The following is a 21,259-nucleotide window of genomic DNA, read 5'->3' as shown; positions in this document are numbered from 1 at the left end:
AGATCTTTCCTATTTTTTAAAATAGAAAGTTACACTTATCTTCATTGAAGTTTTCTTAGACACTGTGGGAACCCTGTCCAGAGTATGCCAGATGTTCAAGGCCACTCTGAGCGTGGGAATCCTAATCAGGGTGTTGAAGGCTAATTTGCTATATGCAGGTGCAAAAGCAAGGACGCAGACACTGCGCAGGTGTGCCCTTCTATAACCCAAAAGATTGATGCCACTATTTGGCTAGAAGCCTCTTTGTCTAAGGTGGTATCAAGTGTGTTACTGATCAGCCGGTATGAGGCTGCTTTTATGTAGGGCTGCAGTATGTATAGCGGCCGCTTAGTATGGCTCCTGTGTTTGCTACTGTATTAGCAAATACTGCTTGGTTGGACTGCTTTGTCTAATGGCTACTTTGTAGCAATGGCTACTTGGACTGCAATAAAGCCTCTCTTATGTAAAGATAATAGAATGAAGACTTGTCATGTCTTCTCTGTCTTCTAATGCCCAGCGTCCAAGGAGGTCCAGTCCCTGGCAGAGGGACTCAGACCCAACAGACATAATTGCATAATTAATAGGGCTCACTCTGTGTTAGTTGCTAGGATGTTCACAAATTTGGGACCCCCCCTCTAGGAAGTAGAGCATGGTATGCACTTTTCTTCTTTTCTCCTATCATGATTCATTCTATTGTCTTTACTTCTGAAAATAGAGATAACATCAGGATTCATTTAAGGGGTTTTAGGAATTAAACAAAGTGGTTAGCACAGCACCTGGACCATGTTGGGGGCACAAAAATACTAATTTCATAGGACAGACTCTGGACTTGCCAATAGCATCATTTGATGTATTCTTGCTTGTACAGTTGCCTAAAATTTAATGCATTCCAAATTCCCTTTGAAATAATGGAAATGACCAAAAACAATCAAATTTAAAAACTGGAATAATGAAATTACCTCAAATAGTGAAGGGCAAAAGAAACTACATCATAAACCTTGAGTTAACTTGAGTTAGCTTGGTAATTTGCTTTTACTTAATCTAAAAATGAGCCATCAAACAAATTCCCTTTCTATTTATAAATGGCTTAAATGAATAAATTATTTTACATATTTTCAATATATGGAATCATTGACAACAAACTTAAGTTTTTAAAATTTCTAGAGTCATTATCCTAAAACATGACCTTGTATCAGTGCTGTTGAAAGAACCCAGCAATGAAAATGAGCAGAGCAGAAACTCAATAAAAGACAACCATCAACAATTACCAACCAAGGATATATAAGTAATAAAAACAAATAAAAGCTCATCTTCTCATGTGTGGCTAAAATACACAAATTATGCCACTGTAGTTATTGATTATAGCTCATTCTTAATTTGTTTTTAAGCTCTTGAAAACCTATCCACATTATACAGGAAAATCTCACAGTTCATCAGTGCAAAAACTTTATTTCACCTTCATCCCCCCCTATCCCTTATTACAAGATCTAAAATTTTATTTAATCCACAGCATTTTTCAAATGATCTGTTATCAATCATGTAAAATGTGAGGGGAAAAAAAAAACACTAATCAATTTAAAATCTCAGTCCCCTTCCCCATTGTTACAGCAAATTTAGAATAAGTTTACAGCATTCACTTACTTTAGCTGGTTCTGATACTGAGGCATACTTTCTTATTTGAGAATCAACGCCTAAAGACTTGGCTAACTGTATAGCATTTGAATCATCACTGATCAGTGTCCCAAGAGCTACAAGAAGTCTAAAAATGGCTTCTAGGTCTTGTACAACTTCGAAGATTGTGCTAATTACTGACAAGCATTGAGCTTTTCCTTCAATGTTATGGTCTTTATGAAAACAAACAGAATAGTTCAGGGTCAAGGTAGCCAAAGCAATGTGAATGTTCTTATTGCTCCCTGATTTCAGTTCTACTGCATGGGATATCAGTGCTTCCCTCTGGGACATCATGAGCTTTTGTCCTGCCTGGCCAACAAAACAATTGCAAAAAGTCCTCAGAGCAAGCAGCTGGTTTGCTGGTTTTCCTTTAGGGTTCAGAAGACTGGTAAGATGACTGCTGAATTGAACCCCTTCCTTTTCACTACAGAAGTTCTCATTCACAATGGGATGTTTAACTGATAACCGAAGAATGTCAAGCGCAGGAAAGACGATATCTATTGAGAAGAAAAAAATAATGAATATTTATGAAAATCCAGAAAATTCCTGTGACTGTTACTCAACTTTTAAGGATTTTATTTCCTGTTACAAAATTAACACGTGCTCATTTCAGAAAATGTTAAAAATCATGTGCCTGCTTTAAAATGCATATATTTCTAAAACTATGTTATCTGATTTTTCATACTTGTAAAGACTGAACTTACGGCTACAAGATCATATATGCTTTAAAAAGAATGCAACTCTGTTGGGTTATCAAACAGTTGACACACAGTGAGTTTTCAAATCCTTGTGGAATGAATGGGATTGGGACCTTGCTTTTAAAAATCCCATAACAAGACCAGAATTGAAGAGAGAATGTTCTTTATAGAATTCTACTGGACAAATGCTAATATAGGGTACTTCTGGTTGGTGGAGAACTTCATATTCAAGGGACTGGGTAGGCACCATCTGAACAAATGGACTAAAAAATCTTAAGCATCACTAAACTTTAGGAAACTAGAAATTATGTGCCTTGTGATATAAAGGTAGTTTACATTATCATTTAGAAAGGGTATTCACCTTTAAAAAACCATTGAATCAGAATCTAATTATGTATATAGCAGGACTATAAAGATAGAGCAACTCATTAAGTGATCAGCCAAATCCACAATACAGGACATTTTGTAGGACAAAAGCTTTTTTCCCTCCAATAAATCAATAGCACACACACATATACACACAAAATAGTAGGGGAGAGGACATTTTTAGAATTAAAGGTTAAATGTCTGGTAACAAATAGAAACTAGACTTTTGGTGGTGAGCACTGAATAATGTATGCAGATATCAAATTGTAATGTTGTACACCTGAACCTTACATAGTGTTATAACAACCAATGCTACCTCAATAAAAATAAAATTTTAAAAATAAAAATTAAGTAAATTTACTCAAAAAGAAATAATCCTTATATCAAATGTTTGTAGCCTAGAGTTGACAGGTCATAAAGAGTTTCTTGCATGGCTTGCTGGGGATCCACAAATGCTCTGAAATGGAATACAAAATGGCACATGTTTGGGTCATTACATTACCTTAAGATCCTCATAGCACATGCAAGCAAAACAAGACAATGAATTGCAGTGGTGTAATGAATCCTTTTTGTGAAGTTTTTTATAATGAAACACCAAAAGTATTGATAGAAATGAATAGACATACTTCCTGCTTTCTAGTTACATTTTAAAGAGTGTTTCTGTACCTTCAGGCCAGTTAATAGCTTTCCACAAAATCTGAAGATGTTGGGCTGTGGGTTTTTCGAAAGAACTATTACATGTTATTGACAGTATCTTCTCAAGAAGTATCAGGTCATTCTCAGTTAACTTCTTCTCTTCTGGTGCAGTTCCGTTAAGTTCCTTCAGTTTACCTAAAACCCAAAACCAAACCTTCAAAATTCTCTAACTCTAACCAGCCATATAAAATACATAAATGCCAAGTTTTTCAATAAGTACATTACCATACACGATGGGGAAGTAAGACTTTTCATGGCAATTATCAAAGACCATAAAATAAGGATAAGGCTTGAGAGTCTTTTTTTAAGCTGAAAGGTTACTGTGATCTTTATTTTACCTATTATTTTCTAAGATCTTCTGCAGCTTTCTGCTTTCAATAAGTTTGAAAGTATTACATATTTGTAATCATTTTGAATGGATTTCAAAGCAGTATCATGTCATATATAGCCATTGACATATAAGTCAATCCTCTGTTTTCTCAATGAGAAAATTTACAACTTTTAGCCAACTTATATCATTTCTACTAGTCAATGAAATAATAAAAAACTTTAATGTCTATTTATAATAATTTGTTGACTAGTTCCATCTGCACCGTTGACATCGAATTATTTTAAACACAATTAATGGAAATAACTTTTCCCACCATATTCATTATTTCATGAAACAATTAGTTTTAAACTCTTTACATGTATCTTCAATACCATATCCTGTCATCACTAGTGCCACTTTGAGTCATTTAACACTGTTTCCTCAAAAAATCTTTATCTCAAAACATAAACAACCCTCAACTCCCATAACAAAAGTTTTAAGAATATAAATTGTCCAAATTTACAAATTTTTATCAATCAGAACTGGAAACTCTGACCTGTTTCACTATTTTTGGCACTGAAAAATTTAACACTATCATAATATAGAAAACAAAGTTTATTTAAGAAATGCAAAAAGAGATCTCTTGTATGTATTGTATATGAGTTGAAAAATGTCCAGTTTTCCATAGGTGTACATATACTCATTGTTCTAAATAAAGCAATTAAGAAAATACTTATGAATGATTTTTATAAAAGTATAATTTTATAAAGATAGGATCATTCTGACCAAAAAATAAAACCCGTCTTATATTCAAGTATGTATGTTACTTCAAATAATTCTCTATTAGTCTTTGGCAAATAGAACTGGTAGTATTCTAGGTTCACCCCCCATCACTGCCATCAAAAAAAACACATTATTCTGTTTTGAGAAAAACAAATTAGCAGAAAAAGCAATCAAAGTCAACTGAGAAGTTTCATTTTAAATTGTAAGTTTAAACAGCCTTATTTCGAAGGACTATTAATTTTTTTAAAGCCAAAATTTTTCTTTTTTAAGTTCTTGACTCATTCTTTTTTTTAACATTAAGAATTTAGGGGATAGGATTCACTCTTTTCCCCTTTAGTTTTCTTCTCATTAAAGTCATCATAAAACATTTACCTTATTTTTGCATAAGGCGTCTTACAAAATATTAAGGGTCCATGATCAGATTGTGCACTTGTAGTCCACAGTTGTGTAATACCACAACAGAAGTCTCTATCATGGAAGCACCAGTTCCCAGCTCACGTTAGGAGGAGAAATGGCGTTGAGAGCATGGAAAAGAGTCTGTGGATATATGAGAAAACTATTCAATTAAAATATACTTACCCAGTATTTGTGTAGGGTTTGCTTGGTCAAAAGTGACAGCCTCTTTTTTAGGGAAATAAATATTCACCGTTTTAGATGCAGCTGATTGGTAGGCACTACTCCCTATTACAGAACAGAAAATGTTGTAAATCATAAGGAGTGGTCAAAAATGACACTTTTGTAATTGTATGACTTTGTTATTACAATTTAGATATGTAACTACTCAGTGCATGTAGTAATAACCTCAGAAAAAAAGAAAAATCATTTCTAAGATTTTATATACTGTTTATACGTGATATAATACATTTTGGTTTTGGAATGGGAACTTAAAAATGTAAAACAAAGGTATTCTATTTCATATTTTCTAATCATTTTTTTTATAAATTTTTAAAATCAAAGAATACAAAATAACTATGAAATTCTCCATTCCCATCTACTCTAAGGTATACTGATCTCTTTCTTCTCATGTCTTTTATTGCTTATTCCAAATGATGTAGTAGGCACTGTCATTTTCTATATCATTTTAACGAATCATCCCAAGTTTTCAGTTCTTGAAAGTCAAAGGTTTTAGTCTTTTATGTGATTTTACTTCTTAAGTTTGTATGTATTATAGTAACTGATGGTAAACAACAAAAAAAATGACACGGTGAAAATTCATACACAGTGAATAAAATTACTTCAACTAAAGCATAATTTATTTCAAAGCCATCTTACTAACATTTCAAATCTTAATTTATACATTTTTGTTCCAATGTAAAATTAAGGTATTTTTAAAAAAGATGAATAAAACATTTTAATCTAAGTATGTTAGAAATACAAGGGGGAATGTAGATAGTGCAAATAATGAGAGTAAACATACAAAATTAATTGCTTATAAGGCATAAAATATTTATTGACATGCTCAAAGATGAGCAATACAGACTTTACCGGTACTCCTGGTTATTATTCTAGTTGTGGTAAGGAGAATTCAAACCAAATATTGCCCAAACAATTAAGTATGATACAAAGTTCTCTAAAGGAAAAGTATAGGTTGTAATAATAGACTAGGTGATCTATGTGACTGTCCAGAAAAGTTTCCCTGAATTCATTTAATAAATATTAAAATGCAAAATTAAATTTAAAAGAATAAGGAGAAAACAATAATCTGTGGTCTAAGAAACAAAGTTCCAGTATTCCAAAAGAAACAGAGTGAACAAAGCTCTTGAGGTAGAACACAGCATGGCATGCCTAAAGAACTGACGCAGGCCAAAATGGAAAAAGGCAGAGAGGAAGGGGACACACGGCTGAGGAAATACTCAATGGGAAGCCGTGAAAAGGTTTTAATGAAGGAAGGGGCATAAACAAGTTAGACTATAAAGAGATCATCAGCTGCAGTGTGAACCCTGGAGAGACCGCTTTGGAGGCCATTATTTCATTAGTGTAGCTGGGAGATGACAGTAGCATGGACCAAGGTAAATAAAGTTCCAGTATATACACCAAACTGTTAAAAAAGACTTCTGGAAATGGGACAAAGCACTGTTAACTTCAGACCCTTCTGTAAATACAAAAGGTACAGCTAACAATTACTAAGCACTTATTCTGTATGAAGTAATTTGCACATACTTTATAATTTTAAGCTCTTAACTGTAAGAGATAAGATTATCTCAAGTTTATAAATGAGAATGCAGAAACAGGATGACTTTCTAAATGTCAAACAGAATAAAAAGTAATGGAACTGAGATTTGAATCTCAACATTCCTCACTCCAGATTCCTTAATCTTAATTACTATGTTCAATACTGTCAGCCAAAGGTACTTTCACAATGAAAAATATAGCTTATAAAATCACACACCAAGTTAGTTCTTAAGTAGAGTTTATGGGTATTTATTTTATTATGCTCAGTAACATGTCTCACATATTCTCATAAAATAAAGTAGGAGAAAATATATGCCAAGATATGTTAAACTTGCAAGAGGTAAACCACAAACTTAGTTCTGCATTTTACTGACTAGATACTAATAATAATAAAAAAAAAGTTAGTTGTTTAGGAGAAGGTGGACTATTATATAATTCTAGGCCTAAATTATAAAAACAAATTATTTTCAGAGCCCCCTTATGAGAACAACGTGTAATGTAGTGAATAACATTTTTAACACATTAAGAATGAACAAAGGAGAGACCGGAATAAACTGGGATTTGGCAAGGGTACTGAGGAGAGCAACCGCAGTAGAACGGAAGTATATTAGAATCACATTGGAAGATTATGAAACTGCCCTTGCCAAGGACATACCCAGAGCATTATTAGACCAAGTGAGCATCTCTAGGGATGAGGTTGAAGTACTTTTTCTAAGGCTCCCAGGTGATTCTAATGTGCAGTAATGACAATTCTGAGACACTCTAAAAACCAAGCCAGGAACTTTGGTCTTGATTTACTATATAGAAAGTTCTCCAGCAAAAAAAAAAACAAAACAAAAAATGCCAATTTTCTTAATCTTTTATTAAGAGTTTCAATAAACTTAAAAAAAAAAAAAAAGGAAATGAAAAGTGTATACCTGTAAATGGATCAACTCCAGATATGGTAGCTCCCATACTTGCAGACCCTGGCACATAACGGCCTGCACCTAAAATGCAATAATACACCGAGTAAGCAAAAGTAACTGCAAATTATAAAGTTCAAACTGCCCCCCCTTATATATAATAACTTATTTTCACTTTTAGTCATACTTTGAAATGGTATGTTTACATATAATAAATGGGTTGTAAGTTTAATACAGAGAAATATTTAGAACAGTAACTGGCATGTAGTTAGTTAGTGATCAATAAATGTTAACCAGGAAAGTAATCCTCAAGTTATAAAAGAAACAGTAGAGGCCTTATAGATTACTAGAGGCCCAGTGCATGAATTCGTGCACCAGTGGGGTCCCTCAGCCTGGCCTGTGGGATCAGGCTGAAACCGGCTCTCTGACATCCCCCGAGGGGTCCAGGATTGTGAGAGGGTGCATGCCAGACAGAGGGACCCCACTGGTGCAGAGAGCCAGGGAGGGACGCAGGAGGTTGGCCAGCCAGGGAGGGACCGCAGGAGGGCTCCAGGGCGTGTCCAGCCCATCTCACTCCGTCTCGATTGCCTGACCCCAGCAGCAAGCTAACCTACCAGGCGGAGCGTCTGCCCCCTGGTGGTCAGTGCATGTCATAGTGACTGGTCGACCGGTTGACTGTCCCGTGGTGGTCAGTGCACGACATAGCAAGCGGTTGAGTGGTCTTAGCGTATCATTAGCACATTACCCTTTGGTTGGATGAACGACCGGTCGACTGGACACTTAGCATATTAGGCTTTTTTTTTTTCTAAATATATTTTATTGATTTTTTACAGAGAGGAAGAGAGAGGGATAGAGAGTTAGAAACATCGATTAGAGAGAAACATCGATCAGCTGCCTCTTGCACACCCCCTACTGGGGATGTGCCCGCAACCAAGGTACATGCCCTTGACCGGAATCGAACCTGGGACCCTTGAGTCTGCAGGCTGACGCTCTATCCACTGAGCCAAACCGGTTTCGGCTAGCATATTAGGCTTTTATTATATAGGATAATTACAGAAGTTAAATGAATTACAAAAGCATTAGTGAATTGAAGAAATTAAAAGGCTTCTATAATGAAATGTTAAAAACTATTCTAGTGGCACATACAACAAGCAGAAAAGAGACTAGGTAAGAGTTATGGATGCTATGACAATAGCCCAGTCTCATATTTTAGATTATACTTGTGGCTGTCTCTTTGAAAATGGAAAGAAAGAAATATGAAAAGCAAGTGTAGAGAGAATCAGCAGAAGTTGGAGAAGTTCGGAATCCTAGACCAGCCTTTATGGAGAGAAGAAAGATGAGTATCGTTTTAGCCTCTGTAATATCTAGGGTTGGTATAATCAGTGTAACAGATGCAGAAAAAGCAAGCAAAACTAAAATACAAAAAAATTTACAAAAATTTTATAGAATTAAAATAAAGAACACAAAATAACAGGAATTGAGGTTTTACTATATGCCAGCTAACATGTTAAGTATCTTATATACATATACTCATTTAAATATTAATTAGATACCACTACTACTTATAACACTTTGTTATAGGAAGGCTGAATAACTTGCCAAGGCATTCTGAGGCAGAGAGTAAGCACACACTTTCCTAAATATGGTTCTCTGACATTTAGAGATGGTCACCTGCTCAACGTGCAGATTCCCAGGGCTTCTCTTCAGAAACCTATAGTGAGCTTTCACAACAACCTAACAACAAACCACCCCCAAGACCATTTAATTTAATCAGAATCCATGGATGAGGGATCAGGCATGAGTATTTCTAACCTCCTCACTAATCTAGTGTGACAAAATCTATGGGTAAGACCTTGTCATAAGTAATTTAAACAAGCATCCCAGATGATTCTAATTAATATTAGAAGTTTGGCAACCACATAAATAAGGAAAAGAAAAAAGACTGGCGATGGACCTTAAGTTGTAAGCCAGATGGACAAGGCTTTTGGCCTCAGTGCTTTTGGTAAAATTGGGGGAACATCATCAACAATAATAGCTACAGATATTGAGGGCTTAAATATATTTTTCTATGTTTCCATCTAGAATACTTTACATATATTTTATTATATGATTTAATTTTCATAATCTCAATTTGGTGGGCGCTGTTATCTATTTTTTAATAGTTCAGTAATCCTAATAATTCCATAGCTCTCTTGGACATTTATTGAATATGCCATCTTGCATATCTCCATAACCACTGCATCTTCTGAGGTATTGACATGGTGCAACAGTGAGACATGCTCCAGTTATGATGGACTTCTCTTGATTTTGTTGGTATTGTTTGAAGCTTGTTATGTTCTTTCCGTTCCAAAAAACATCTGCCAATGAGATTTGGGAACTCTGCTCTAAGTTTCAGCGCATTACTAGGCCTGAATATGTCGACAGAGAAAGTCACCACCTTATCTACTCTTCAGATCCTTAGTACCTTTTCAAATTGCGTCATGTCATCAAAGACTTCCTTAACAGTCATTGCGCCATCACAACATTTAGCTTACAGTTGGTTATTGTAATATACTAGTTATCAATGCACAGGGTGCAGCTATTTGCATCTGGTTCACCAGTTCATTCACAGAAGAAAGATAGCTCACTGAGAGCAATTCACAACTTCATGACACTGAGCCAAGGTTGTGTGTTGATCCAATCTCTGATTTAGATGGGACTGTATGTTGGCAAGACCAACAGATAGCATAAACGCTACAAATCTCTTCCCAAACTTGATATATTGTCCAGGAACTCTGATGTAGATCCAACAACAGCATCATAAAACATATCAAAAACTATTCTGAAAACAGAGACTTCTTCAGCTGTCTTAAAGTCCAAGTCTGGCCATTTTTTCCACGAATGGTGATGCTGAGGCATGCATACCTTGGTCAATAGTCACTTTGAAGACACACACCAACACTTTTAGGGCTTCATGAGGCAATTAATAACTTAGGTTAGGAAGACTAATCCTGGGTAGCTGGTGAACTGTCTCCTTCCACACTAAGGCAAATATGCCTGGGCAGACTTCTTGACTGCATTGCTCCATCCAATTCAGGGACTCACATGGCTCCTTCTCTGCTCATGATCGGTAGCATCTTGCCAGTGATAGCACTTTTCCTGTGTCTTGGTTGGTGGGCTCCCCTATTATCTAATTTCACAGATAAAAAAAATAGGCTCAGACAAGGTAAGGAACTTGCCAATTCCTCATAGCAAGTAAGTGGTAGAGCCAAATTTTGAACCAAGGTCTGTCTGGCTCTAAAACCTATGCTCTTAATCACTCTCCTAGCAGGACGGATCACTGGAGAAAATGATGAGTTATAGTAATATGCTATTAAAAAGTCACGAGGAAAGTCACAAAAGTACTCCAGGAATGAGCAAAACTTAGAAGTTAAAGAAATGGAGAGCCATCAAAATTGGACATACAGATAATGAAGTGTCAGTTATTGAAAAATATCTCCAAAGTGTAAAGCGCTATCATATAAAATGCATTTAGTGGAGGTATATTAAGCAAAGCTGCATCTCACCTGTAAAAGGATCTGCTGCAGACAGTGTGTTAGAAGAGCCTGATGAAGAGCCTGGAACGTACCGACCACCACCTGTGTATACAAACAAAGAAAACATGAGAAGTCTTGAAGCTTGGAGGAAAACAGAAGAACAAGACTGTTACACGGGAGAATAACAAGTTATAGTCAGAAGTGTTACAGTTGAAAAGACTAGTAAGAAACTGAAATTTCAGTGATTCTCTGAGCTTTGTTTTCTTAACTTTAATACTTTATTATATCTTAGCCCTTACATTTAAATATTGAAATGACCAGGAATTCAAATAGAAAAAGAAAATTGCAGGTAGTCTCTGACCTAAGTAATATATACATATAATCAGTTCCTGTTCCTATACAAATTCACTAGAATTCCTGCTGTTGCTTTTGCTATCAGAACCACAGGCATCAAATGTTAATCTTTTAGAAAAGCCCTGGATTCATTAATTCATGTGTCAAACAGTGCATTCAGTGTAGGGATCCAGCAGAGAACATGATTGCTTATATCCTTTGAAGCTTACAGCCTACTGGAGAAGAGAATTACAAAGGGGATGAGTGCTAGAAAGAAAACAAGACTTCCATTTATACCTTTACAAATGCATGGTGTGTGTGCATATGTTTTAATAGAACCTCTAGGGAAATAATCAGAGGTGTCTACAAAAAGATATATGTAAAGATACTTATAAAGTTAAGCTTCAGAAGAGCAAAAAAGGCAAATAGTGTCAGATTTCCAGAAAGAAATATCTGTCCTCAATCCCACAAACAGCTTACACAATACTGCAATCATGTGTTCCCTCTTTTGCACTGTAGTCTGAAATTCCACCAACAGCAATGTCCAGGTAATACCTCCCACCGCTCTTTTGTACAGTGCAGCTTTTGGGAAGGCTGCGTCATTTATAGTTCAGTAGTGAGTCAGACTGATCATCCTGCTCAAGGCAACATGCAGATGAAATTAGCTTTATAATGTGAACTGATGTTGGAATTTTGAAAAAAGGAGAAAATTTGGGGACATGGAGTGTCTATCGGGGAAGAAGAAAAAAAGATAGACCTACATAAGGACTTGAGACAGGAAGAAGCCATGGGACCCTTCCTTATAAAACAAGAACAGTAGTAGCATATGAAAAATGGAGTCAAACGAACCACAGCAAAACATTAACAATTCAGTACCAATTTCAAAATTTTATTCAGAGCTTGCTCTATACCTAAGAAAAGAAGAAGCATTTTATTTCATCCTGTACCAGGGCTTTGGTTCCTGGGACCCAGAATTCAGGCTAATACTACTAGCATTATAATTTATGGACTGGCATGAGAAGCTAATCCCACTTGTAAAATTTTAGATACTATGCTATGTTACAAACAACTGACTTAAAATGAACATGTAGAATGTAAGTCACATATAAAATCTAAATACCCACAGTCCAGTCTTAGATGTGATGCATAACTAACCAATTTAGCTCATGTGAAAACTGGTAAATTTCATCACAAAAAAAATATATTTTTAAAAGTTAACTATATAAAGGAACATAGAAGTTTCTTCTTAAATGACTAAATTGAAGTTTCTTAAAATTATTTAGTTCACAGTGTGGCTATATTTTTGTAACAGGACAATTTATAATCATTTTTATAAGTACAGAATTACTATAAAATTTGAGGCTTGCAAATATGAATGTGAAGTAAAAACCTACTGCAGGATCTTGGTTTTTATTTAAACAGCTAATCATAATGGGCATTTAAACACATCAGAAAAAGAAAATTAAACAACACTGATGAAAAGAAGCACTTTAAGACTTAAGACAAACCCTAACTTACCTGTAAATGGATCTGACAAACTGGTATTCCCAAGTCCCAACGTTTGACCTTTTGTGTTATCAATAATAAATTTTGCCACTTGATCCAAAAACATGGGATTCAAATCATTCTTCTGCAAGAAGTTGTATGCAGTTAACCAGGGATCATCACTGATGTTATATGGCAATTTATAGGATGGTCCACCTTCATTGACATCAATTGAGAAAACATAATCAAATTCCTTTAATAGGAATATAAAAAGGAGATGATTACTAACTTGTATGTTCATACGTATTAATGACATATATAACACAGATTTTATGCGTTCTTTACTTTAATAATTATAGTACTTAAATTTTCTCCAAAGTGCATTGTTAAAATCTTCACTTGGGATATCATAACAGCAACTACTTGAGTGTGCTGCAACATTAGCATTTCACTGCGGATGGAGGAGGGGGAAAGATTATGACGACATGAATTCTGAGGCCAAAGGGGTTTCCAATGGGCTGATCTCAAGGCCAAAAGCATTAGCTGTTACCAGGCTCACCAAAACATTCTGGCATTGCAAGCACTCCCCTCAGGGTCCCTTCTGCCTTTACAAGTTAAATATAGGCATGCAGCATTACATTAGATGAAAGGTGGCACAGAAGCCCCTAATCCAAAATGGTTGGGGACAGCTTATATATGGTTACTACTAAAAGATAAATAATGCCGAATCTGTCTGTGAAATGCAGCCCGACCTACATGGAAAGAGATTCTTAAAAAAATCTAATTCAAGACAGGGAAAAGAGAATTTCCCCATAGAAATATATTTTTAAATGTTAATACATGTATTAACATTGTATTAGCATGGAGAAAGGGAAAAGAAAACCTTTAATAATTTGTTGAATACTTTAAGATAAAGATATTTAGAAAGTAGAAGTCAACATACTTTCCCTTCATATAAAACTTTTCCAGATGTTTGCTGATTAGCACCAGATGAGCCAACAACATCACCAATTTTTATCCACCTCCCTTCACTAACACTCCACTGATAGGCTTCGACTCTCTCCCCATCTCTGATTAGACGGGTCTGTCCTTCTCTAGAACCTTAAAATAAAAATTTTGAGAATCAAATATAGAATGGAAAAATAAAATTCAAAAACATTTAGATAGAAAATTGTTAACATTAAAGTTTATCCATAAAAGAGAATGTGTATTTTGGTTTAGTAGAAAATTTTATCAAACAAAAGATTATTTTAAATTGTACTGGAAAGTGGTTAAAGGAAACTATTAAATAAAGAAAGGTTAAAAAATTTGATTCTAGAAAACAGCTAGCCCATCAAAATTAGAACAAGTTTTAATACTATCTTCTGACAACACTTTCATTCCCCCAGGAGAGTCTCCATTCTTCTAGCTTTTCAGGCCCAAAAGTATCAAGTCTGATTCCTCATTCTTGCAGCCACATAACCAATCCTTTAGCAAATTCTATTAGCTGTCTTTAAATATATCTAGAAAACTATTTCTCCCCACTATCCCCAGTGATACCTGTGGTATAAGCCACCATCATTTCTCAGCTGGAATTATTCAACGGCCTCCTACTACTGCCCTGGGGTCCCCTGCAGTCTATATACAACCCAGCAACCACAGAAATTCTTGCAAAAGTTTAAGGAGCTCCTGACACATTTCAGCTGGAGACCCTTCAATGACTTCCCAACTCACCCCTGATAAAAGACTATGTCACTGGAGTGGTGTACAAGGCCAAACATAATCTGCCTCTCCCATCCTCTCTGACCTCACCTTCCACTCCTCCTTCCCTCATCCCACCATCCTACTTCAGCCATGGAGTCTTTGCACTAGCTATTATTCTGCCTCTGACATTCTTCACACAGGTGCAAGATTTGCTCCCTTGCCTCCTTAAAGACTTGACTGAATGTCAAGTTCTCAGCAAAGCCTGCAGTGGGAAAGACCCTGATGTGCTCCAGAGTCATGCTCCTATTCCATAGAGTAGAGCTGTCAGGTCAGAGACTACTCTATTCAGCCCTCTTGCCTCTTGCCTTCCCCCGGGGTTACACACTGAGTATACACTCTGTGGTATCTGGGTGGGTGTGATACAGGCCTATTCTAGGCCTTTTCCATCATTGTCTACCCTCTCTTTTACCGTTTGATGGATGACAGTCTATAAGCAAGGAACTTTTGACATCAAATGTTGAAGATGGTGCTTTCCATCAGCCTGGGTCCCCGTGACCCCGAAGAGCAAAATTATTCTACAAACATGCTCCCGCATACTCTGCCATTTCAAGGTTTATCTGTTACAGCAGCTAGTGCTATCCTATTACACATTTCCTGACCACTTTATTTAAAATAAAACAGCCACAACCCTGGCCTTATTTCTCCCATAGTACTTTACTTATTACCCGACATCTATATTTACTTTTTAATTATCTGTCTCCTCATGTAGAATATAAATTTGTGAGAACAGAGATTTTTGTATCTTTTGTTATATGTTGTATTCCCAGATCTTAGAAAAATGCCTGGCACACATTAGGCACTTCGTAAATATTTCTTGTATGTATATACATAATGACAAAAAGACTACATTTTGTAAAGAATTGTAAAAATATCAAGACATGGTATTAATGAAGCAGTTCTCAAAGTTTTAGTTTCAAATCTCTTTATAGTCATAAAAGTTATTCAGAAGCCCAAAGATTGTCTTTTAATATGGGTTGTATCAACTAATTTATTGGATTTGAAATGAAAAATGAGAATATATTTACTTCCTGGAAAACAATAATAGATCCACTACATACTGAATAAACATTTTAATAAAAAATAAGTTTCTTTTTAGAAATTCAGTGAAAAGTCTGGCATTGTTTTCCATTTTTGTAAATCTCTTTACTGTCCCTCCTAATAGAAGACGTCTGGATTTACCATACCTGCCTGTGCATTCAATCTGTTGTTCTGGTTGAAGTATATAAAGAAAAAAAAAAAGTTAAAAAAGGGAAGACTAGCTTAACAGCCTTTTCAGAAAAAATATGGATATTGTGCAAGCAGTAGGTCCTTAAAGGGTACAATTTAGAATCTGAAACCATACCAATGACTTTGTCATGCTCTATTAAACTAAAATCCATTGGTCTCTCTTACACTTTGAACAGGTCTTTTACCCATTCACGATTTTATAACACCATGAACTGACATTTGGAAAATATTGAGAAAATGAGTTATGCAGATCGTCCCCATGTTTACACATTTTATTATTTAATATAAAAAAATCACACTGTTGCTCTGGCCAGTTTGACTCAGTGGTTAGAGTGTCAGCCTGCAGACCTAAGGGTCGTGGGTTCCGTTCCCGATCAGGAGCATGTACCTCAGTTGCAGGTTCCCAGCCCTGGCAGGAGTGTGTGTGTGGGAGGCAGCCAGTCAATGTGTCTGTGTCTCTCATCTCCCCTTCCTCCCACACTTCCACTCTCCAGAAATCAATGGAATGCCCTTGGGTGAGATTTAAAAAAAAAAAAAAAGATCACACTGTTAATAGCACAACTGATATCATTAAAACAGTCTTGTAAGCATTAGAAAACTATAAAATTCCTGGTGTGGAGTTACAAATTTTCTAAAATTTCAATTCACACTAGAAAGTATGAATTTTATTTTTGGCAACAACTATCATCAGTTGTTTCCCTTAAAGTGACAAGCTCAGTTTGTTCATTTTTTAAAAATGCCTGCCAAATACCCAAGCCTGAATAACTAGTCGATTTGTGAAATAAAAATGGCATTCCATGAGAAAAGCAAATAGTTCAGCCTGCAACGTGAATGACTGCACAAATACTGATCTCCCAGATCACGGAGACTTTGGTGCACTACATGTGTAATTTACATTCTGTCACCGAGAATATTTTTTTAAATTTACTAAAGGGGTGAAGATGTAATAAAATGTTTAATGCTTCATTAAAGGACATTTGAAGGCAGATGGCTTTTTTTTTTTTTAAACTACAACAGTATGTTGGTGAAGAACACGACTACCAGGCAGTCTGATGCAACTGCCTGGATTTGTGTACTAGGGAGCCAGCAGTTTTACCCACCATTGACGTCTACACTAAATGACTAGCAAAACAACCCTTTTCCCTATCACCTTAATCACTCCAAAGTTTTGGAATAACTGCTAACAGTTTTTACTACTAGATAACACGGACATATTTACCAGGTTCATGCAGATGTTCCCTCCCAGGAAGCTGCTCCGCATTAATGTTCCCTAAATCACCAGTTTTGGGATCAATGGTTGCCTGAGAGAGTTCCTTTTCAAAAGCCTTGATTTCTTCAGCACTCGCTGTCCGATCCGCTGATTCTGTAAACACTCTAATGATACCATCACTATAAAGAAAAACTGATTTTAAGTCATTGCCATAGTGTATCAACATTATCACACCTGAATGATCTGAAGCAAAAATAATCCTTGTGAACATGAGAAATGTTACTATGTATTTATTGCTGAGTATTGCACTATGCTGACTTGAGCACACACTGCCCTCTAGTAAAGCAATGTATAGGGTGAAAAAAGACGGGAAGCCCTGGCTGGGTAGCTCAGTTGATTTGAGCATCATCCCAATACTTGAAGGTTGTGGATTTGATCCCCTGCCAGGGCACATGCAAGAATCAACCAATGAATGCATAAATAAGAGGAACAACAAATCAATGTTTCTCTCTCTTTCTCTTCCTCTCTCTTTAAAAATCAATCAATGAGAAAAAGTACTATATTAAAAAAAAAAAAAGACTAGGGAAAAGTTATTGGCAAAGGTCAGAGAAATATGTATTTAACATAAATTTTAATTCCAAGTTATATATTTACCATCATAAAAATTTGGAGATAAAGTGTATGCTTTAAAAGTCAATATTACTTAGGTATTACGATATACAAAGGGTAGTGGGTGGGTTTACTTTATTCTAGGTAGGAATACCCAACATAGGACTTAGCAGGTAGCAGATGCTCAATATCTGTTCCTCAGGGAAACACGGAGTCAGCCTTTCACATGCCATTAACCAGCAGTATAACCCCAAATCAAAGGGGTTGGTCTAGAAGGCACCTTTGGTCCTAACCTCTAATCTCAGAAAAATGACTTCATTTCCATGATTTCTCAATTCTAAATTTTGGGGTGGGGAGGCAAGTTAGCCACTTTCAAATGTACTAATCCTACCTAATTCTACAGAAAATTTTGTTTCTTGCATAACCTTCCACGAACAGCAATTTCAGCCTTTCAATTCGTTTATTTTTCTTCAACTGTTATGCCAACTACTTTTGTTCAGTACCAGAATCGTGCATGCGGTCTTTCCAATTCACCCGAAATTCCTTGTGGCTTATCTCTGTGCTCTCTAATGCCCACCACAGTCCCAGACACATATTATTTATTGATTGACTAGAAAATAAATACCTCGCACCAACCACACTGTCACCACTGTCCAGCACACAGCAGCACCATAAAGACTGATTTTCCCAGACTTTCCAGATAACTTTAAATACACTAAGGAGTGGGAAAACTAAGCCAACAAATCAACTGCTGGCACAGAGAGAAAGAAAAACACTTCCACTTTAAAGGCCCTCTCTCCCTTACTGCTTTTTCTTCTTGCTTTCAATGTCAGAGTGGTCTATAATCCTTCATCCATTGTTACCTCTTATTTCTCTTCTATCGTTTTCTACCAAAATCTGATGGTAAAGTTACTAAGAACATCTTTTAAACCAAATCCAAAAGCTTTTCCAACTTTCCATCCTTAATCCCTCATGTACTACTGACACTGATCACTCTCTCCCTCCAAAATCTCTCCTTTACCATCCCTGAATTTCAACATCTGGATTTCTTTTTCCATTTTACCTACAGGCTTATCTTTATCTACCCACAGTATATCACAAGATTCAGTCTTTAGTTTTTTGCTCCTCCCCTATTATGCTCCTCCCTCAGAGAAAGGTGGTCCATCACTTGACTTTTTTGTGCAAATCTTTATATTTTCAATGTCAGTTGTTAGGCTCCTGTCCAGCTGCCCATGATGCACTGGCATGAATGTGGCTGATCACCACTTGGGCCTCACAACCATCACCTTCTGCACCAATCCAGTTCTCCCTTGTCCCCATTGTTCTTAACGATACTTCCAATCACCAAAAGTTTGCCTCTCTTATCCAGTACCATGAAGGGGGCAATATTTCATAACTTCACACCTTTAATACTGCAACTGCTTTCTAATTGGCTTTCCTTCCCATTGTTAACACCAATTAAATAAAACATCCATATTTAAAAATTCACAAGTCCTGCTTTAATCATCTTTTTGTTCAAGAGCTATAACCCTTTAACCCCAAGCACTGAATCTCTAAGTAAGCCCCATCTTACTACCTATTATCCACTCTTCCCGAGCATTAGACCTCCACCATTTTCCTTTATCTCCTAAGACATCACTTTCATTCCCATGCTACATCTTTACTTACAGTTTCTTTTGGTAAAAATTCTCATTTCCCTTCTTATTATCTTTCAAAATCCCATCTACATTTCTTCTCCAGAAAGTTTTCCCAGACCAATCTCTACCTTTGTTGACTTCTTTTGCATTCAGAGTTTCAACTGAACAACTTATAGAACAATACTGACATCATAAATCCAGCATCATTAGTGTAAAAGCTGTTATGCCAACTACTTTTGTTCAGTACCAGAATCGTGCATGCGGTCTCTCCAATTCACCTGAAATTCCTTGTGGCTTATCTCTGTGCACTCTAATGCCCACCACAGTCCTAGACACATATTGTTTATTGACTGACTAGAAAATAAATACCTCGCACCAACCACAATGTCACCATTGTCTAGCACACAGCAGCACCATATAGACTGAGCTGGAAGTCGGATTGTTTGAGCACATTCTCCATTTTTCCAGACTCTCAGAGATCTGTCTTCTGCTGTTGTCACAAAATCTAAAATTGATAAATACAGAAAAAATTAGGTTGAATAAATACAATTAAGTACATGTATATATACCATCTTTCTAGACAGGTTTTTTTTTAACTCTAAAGTAAATAATATTTTTAGATTCTATGTATTTGTCACTTTTATACAACTAAAAAACAGGTTTTTATATATTTTTTATCTTACATACTAAACATCAATAAATTACGTAAAGCCTTTCCTCAGATACTTAAGAACTTTTCACAACCATCAAATGTAAAATAATATAAATATGATATCATTTTCTCCTTTAGGAAAAAATATGAAGTCACTAAATCACTCAAGTTACAGTTAGTAAATTGATTTAGGTCATCAGTTCTCCTTCCCTCACCTTAAGAATGTGACGGAACTAAGGTTAATACAAAATTTTAAATACATGATATAAAATAATCTTACCTTTACAATTTGGAAAGATAGATATACTATAAATATAATTTGTATGTCCAAAATAGACTTCGAGACACTCTCCAGTGATTTGCCACCTTCTAACACTGGCATCATTTGCACATGAAAGAAATTCTGTTTCACTCAAAATTGCCAAACCTCTTACACAGTCTTCATGCCCTGTATTAAAAAAATTATGTCAATCAATAAAATAGATTTGGGTGATGGCTCTATGTATTTCATAAACAATGCAAAACACATCAGTGAATAGTAAAGCGTGATTTCAAATTTGAAAAATTCAATTTTCAGTAGAAAAGTCTGGTAACCAAAATTTATATTTCAGATTTGGCCATATCTTTTTTCTTACCAGTCTTGGGAAGTTATTTTATATTCATCACACCTTCTCCAAATTCTTTCTTCAAACCTTCCAGAAACAGAATTTTGATCTCCACAACTCTCCTTTTTTACCTGACAGTTCAACTTTTCTTCCCCAGTAACAAGATTAATTCATAACATACACAATATTCAAATATAACAGAAAACATAACAATGAATAAATATCCCTTAAGTTTCTTACCATACAATACTGAAATATTTATAAAACACCAGAGAAAATTTAAAACTAAGATTACAAAAGACTGTAATTATTTAAAGTTTGAAATATTAAATCCATCAAAGAAAAGTAAACTTTATAAAAATATGCAAAAATAGATTGAGAGAGATTACTTTCTCCAAAACAAGATTAGTGGCAAAGCTAAAACAGGAATTCAAGTTTCCTGATTTATTATCCTACCTCTTTAAAAAAAAAAAAATTATATTTTAATCCTCACCCGAGGACACACTTAGAGAAAAGGAAGGGAGAGCTAAAAACATTGATCAGCTGCCTTCCATACATACCTCAACCAGGGATTGAGCCTGCAACCCAGGTATATGCTCTGACTGGGAACTGAAGCGGCCGCCCAGTCCAAAGAGTCACTGGAGACTTTGGTTAAATTAAATAGTT

The 21,259-nt window shown here is 35.7% G+C and overlaps 1 protein-coding gene across 5 annotated transcripts in view; it reads right to left on the bottom strand.

The window, feature by feature from the left end:
* Positions 1-1,412: 1,412 nt before the first annotated feature.
* Positions 1,413-21,259, bottom strand: part of PLAA (phospholipase A2 activating protein) — a 33,126-nt gene continuing 13,279 nt past the window's right edge. For 4 of the 5 annotated variants that reach the window (XM_054727031.1, XM_054727032.1, XM_054727034.1 and 1 more), the window contains exons 5-14: positions 20,269-20,436; positions 19,706-19,841; positions 17,100-17,269; positions 13,854-14,011; positions 12,944-13,163; positions 11,123-11,194; positions 7,593-7,661; positions 5,083-5,184; positions 3,381-3,545; positions 1,413-2,147 (exon numbers count right to left, since the gene is read on the bottom strand). In XM_054727031.1, coding sequence (XP_054583006.1) covers positions 1,582-2,147; positions 3,381-3,545; positions 5,083-5,184; positions 7,593-7,661; positions 11,123-11,194; positions 12,944-13,163; positions 13,854-14,011; positions 17,100-17,269; positions 19,706-19,841; positions 20,269-20,436 — 1,826 coding nt within the window. In that variant the 3' untranslated portion in view covers positions 1,413-1,581. The remainder of the gene's footprint in view (positions 2,148-3,380; positions 3,546-5,082; positions 5,185-7,592; positions 7,662-11,122; positions 11,195-12,943; positions 13,164-13,853; positions 14,012-17,099; positions 17,270-19,705; positions 19,842-20,268; positions 20,437-21,259) is intronic. The other variant, XM_054727033.1, reaches the window with a different exon arrangement.

Source organism: Eptesicus fuscus, chromosome 15 (assembly GCF_027574615.1).
Source record: "Eptesicus fuscus isolate TK198812 chromosome 15, DD_ASM_mEF_20220401, whole genome shotgun sequence".
Lineage (NCBI taxonomy): Eukaryota > Metazoa > Chordata > Mammalia > Chiroptera > Vespertilionidae > Eptesicus > Eptesicus fuscus.
This window is presented reverse-complemented; position numbering and strand designations above follow the sequence as displayed.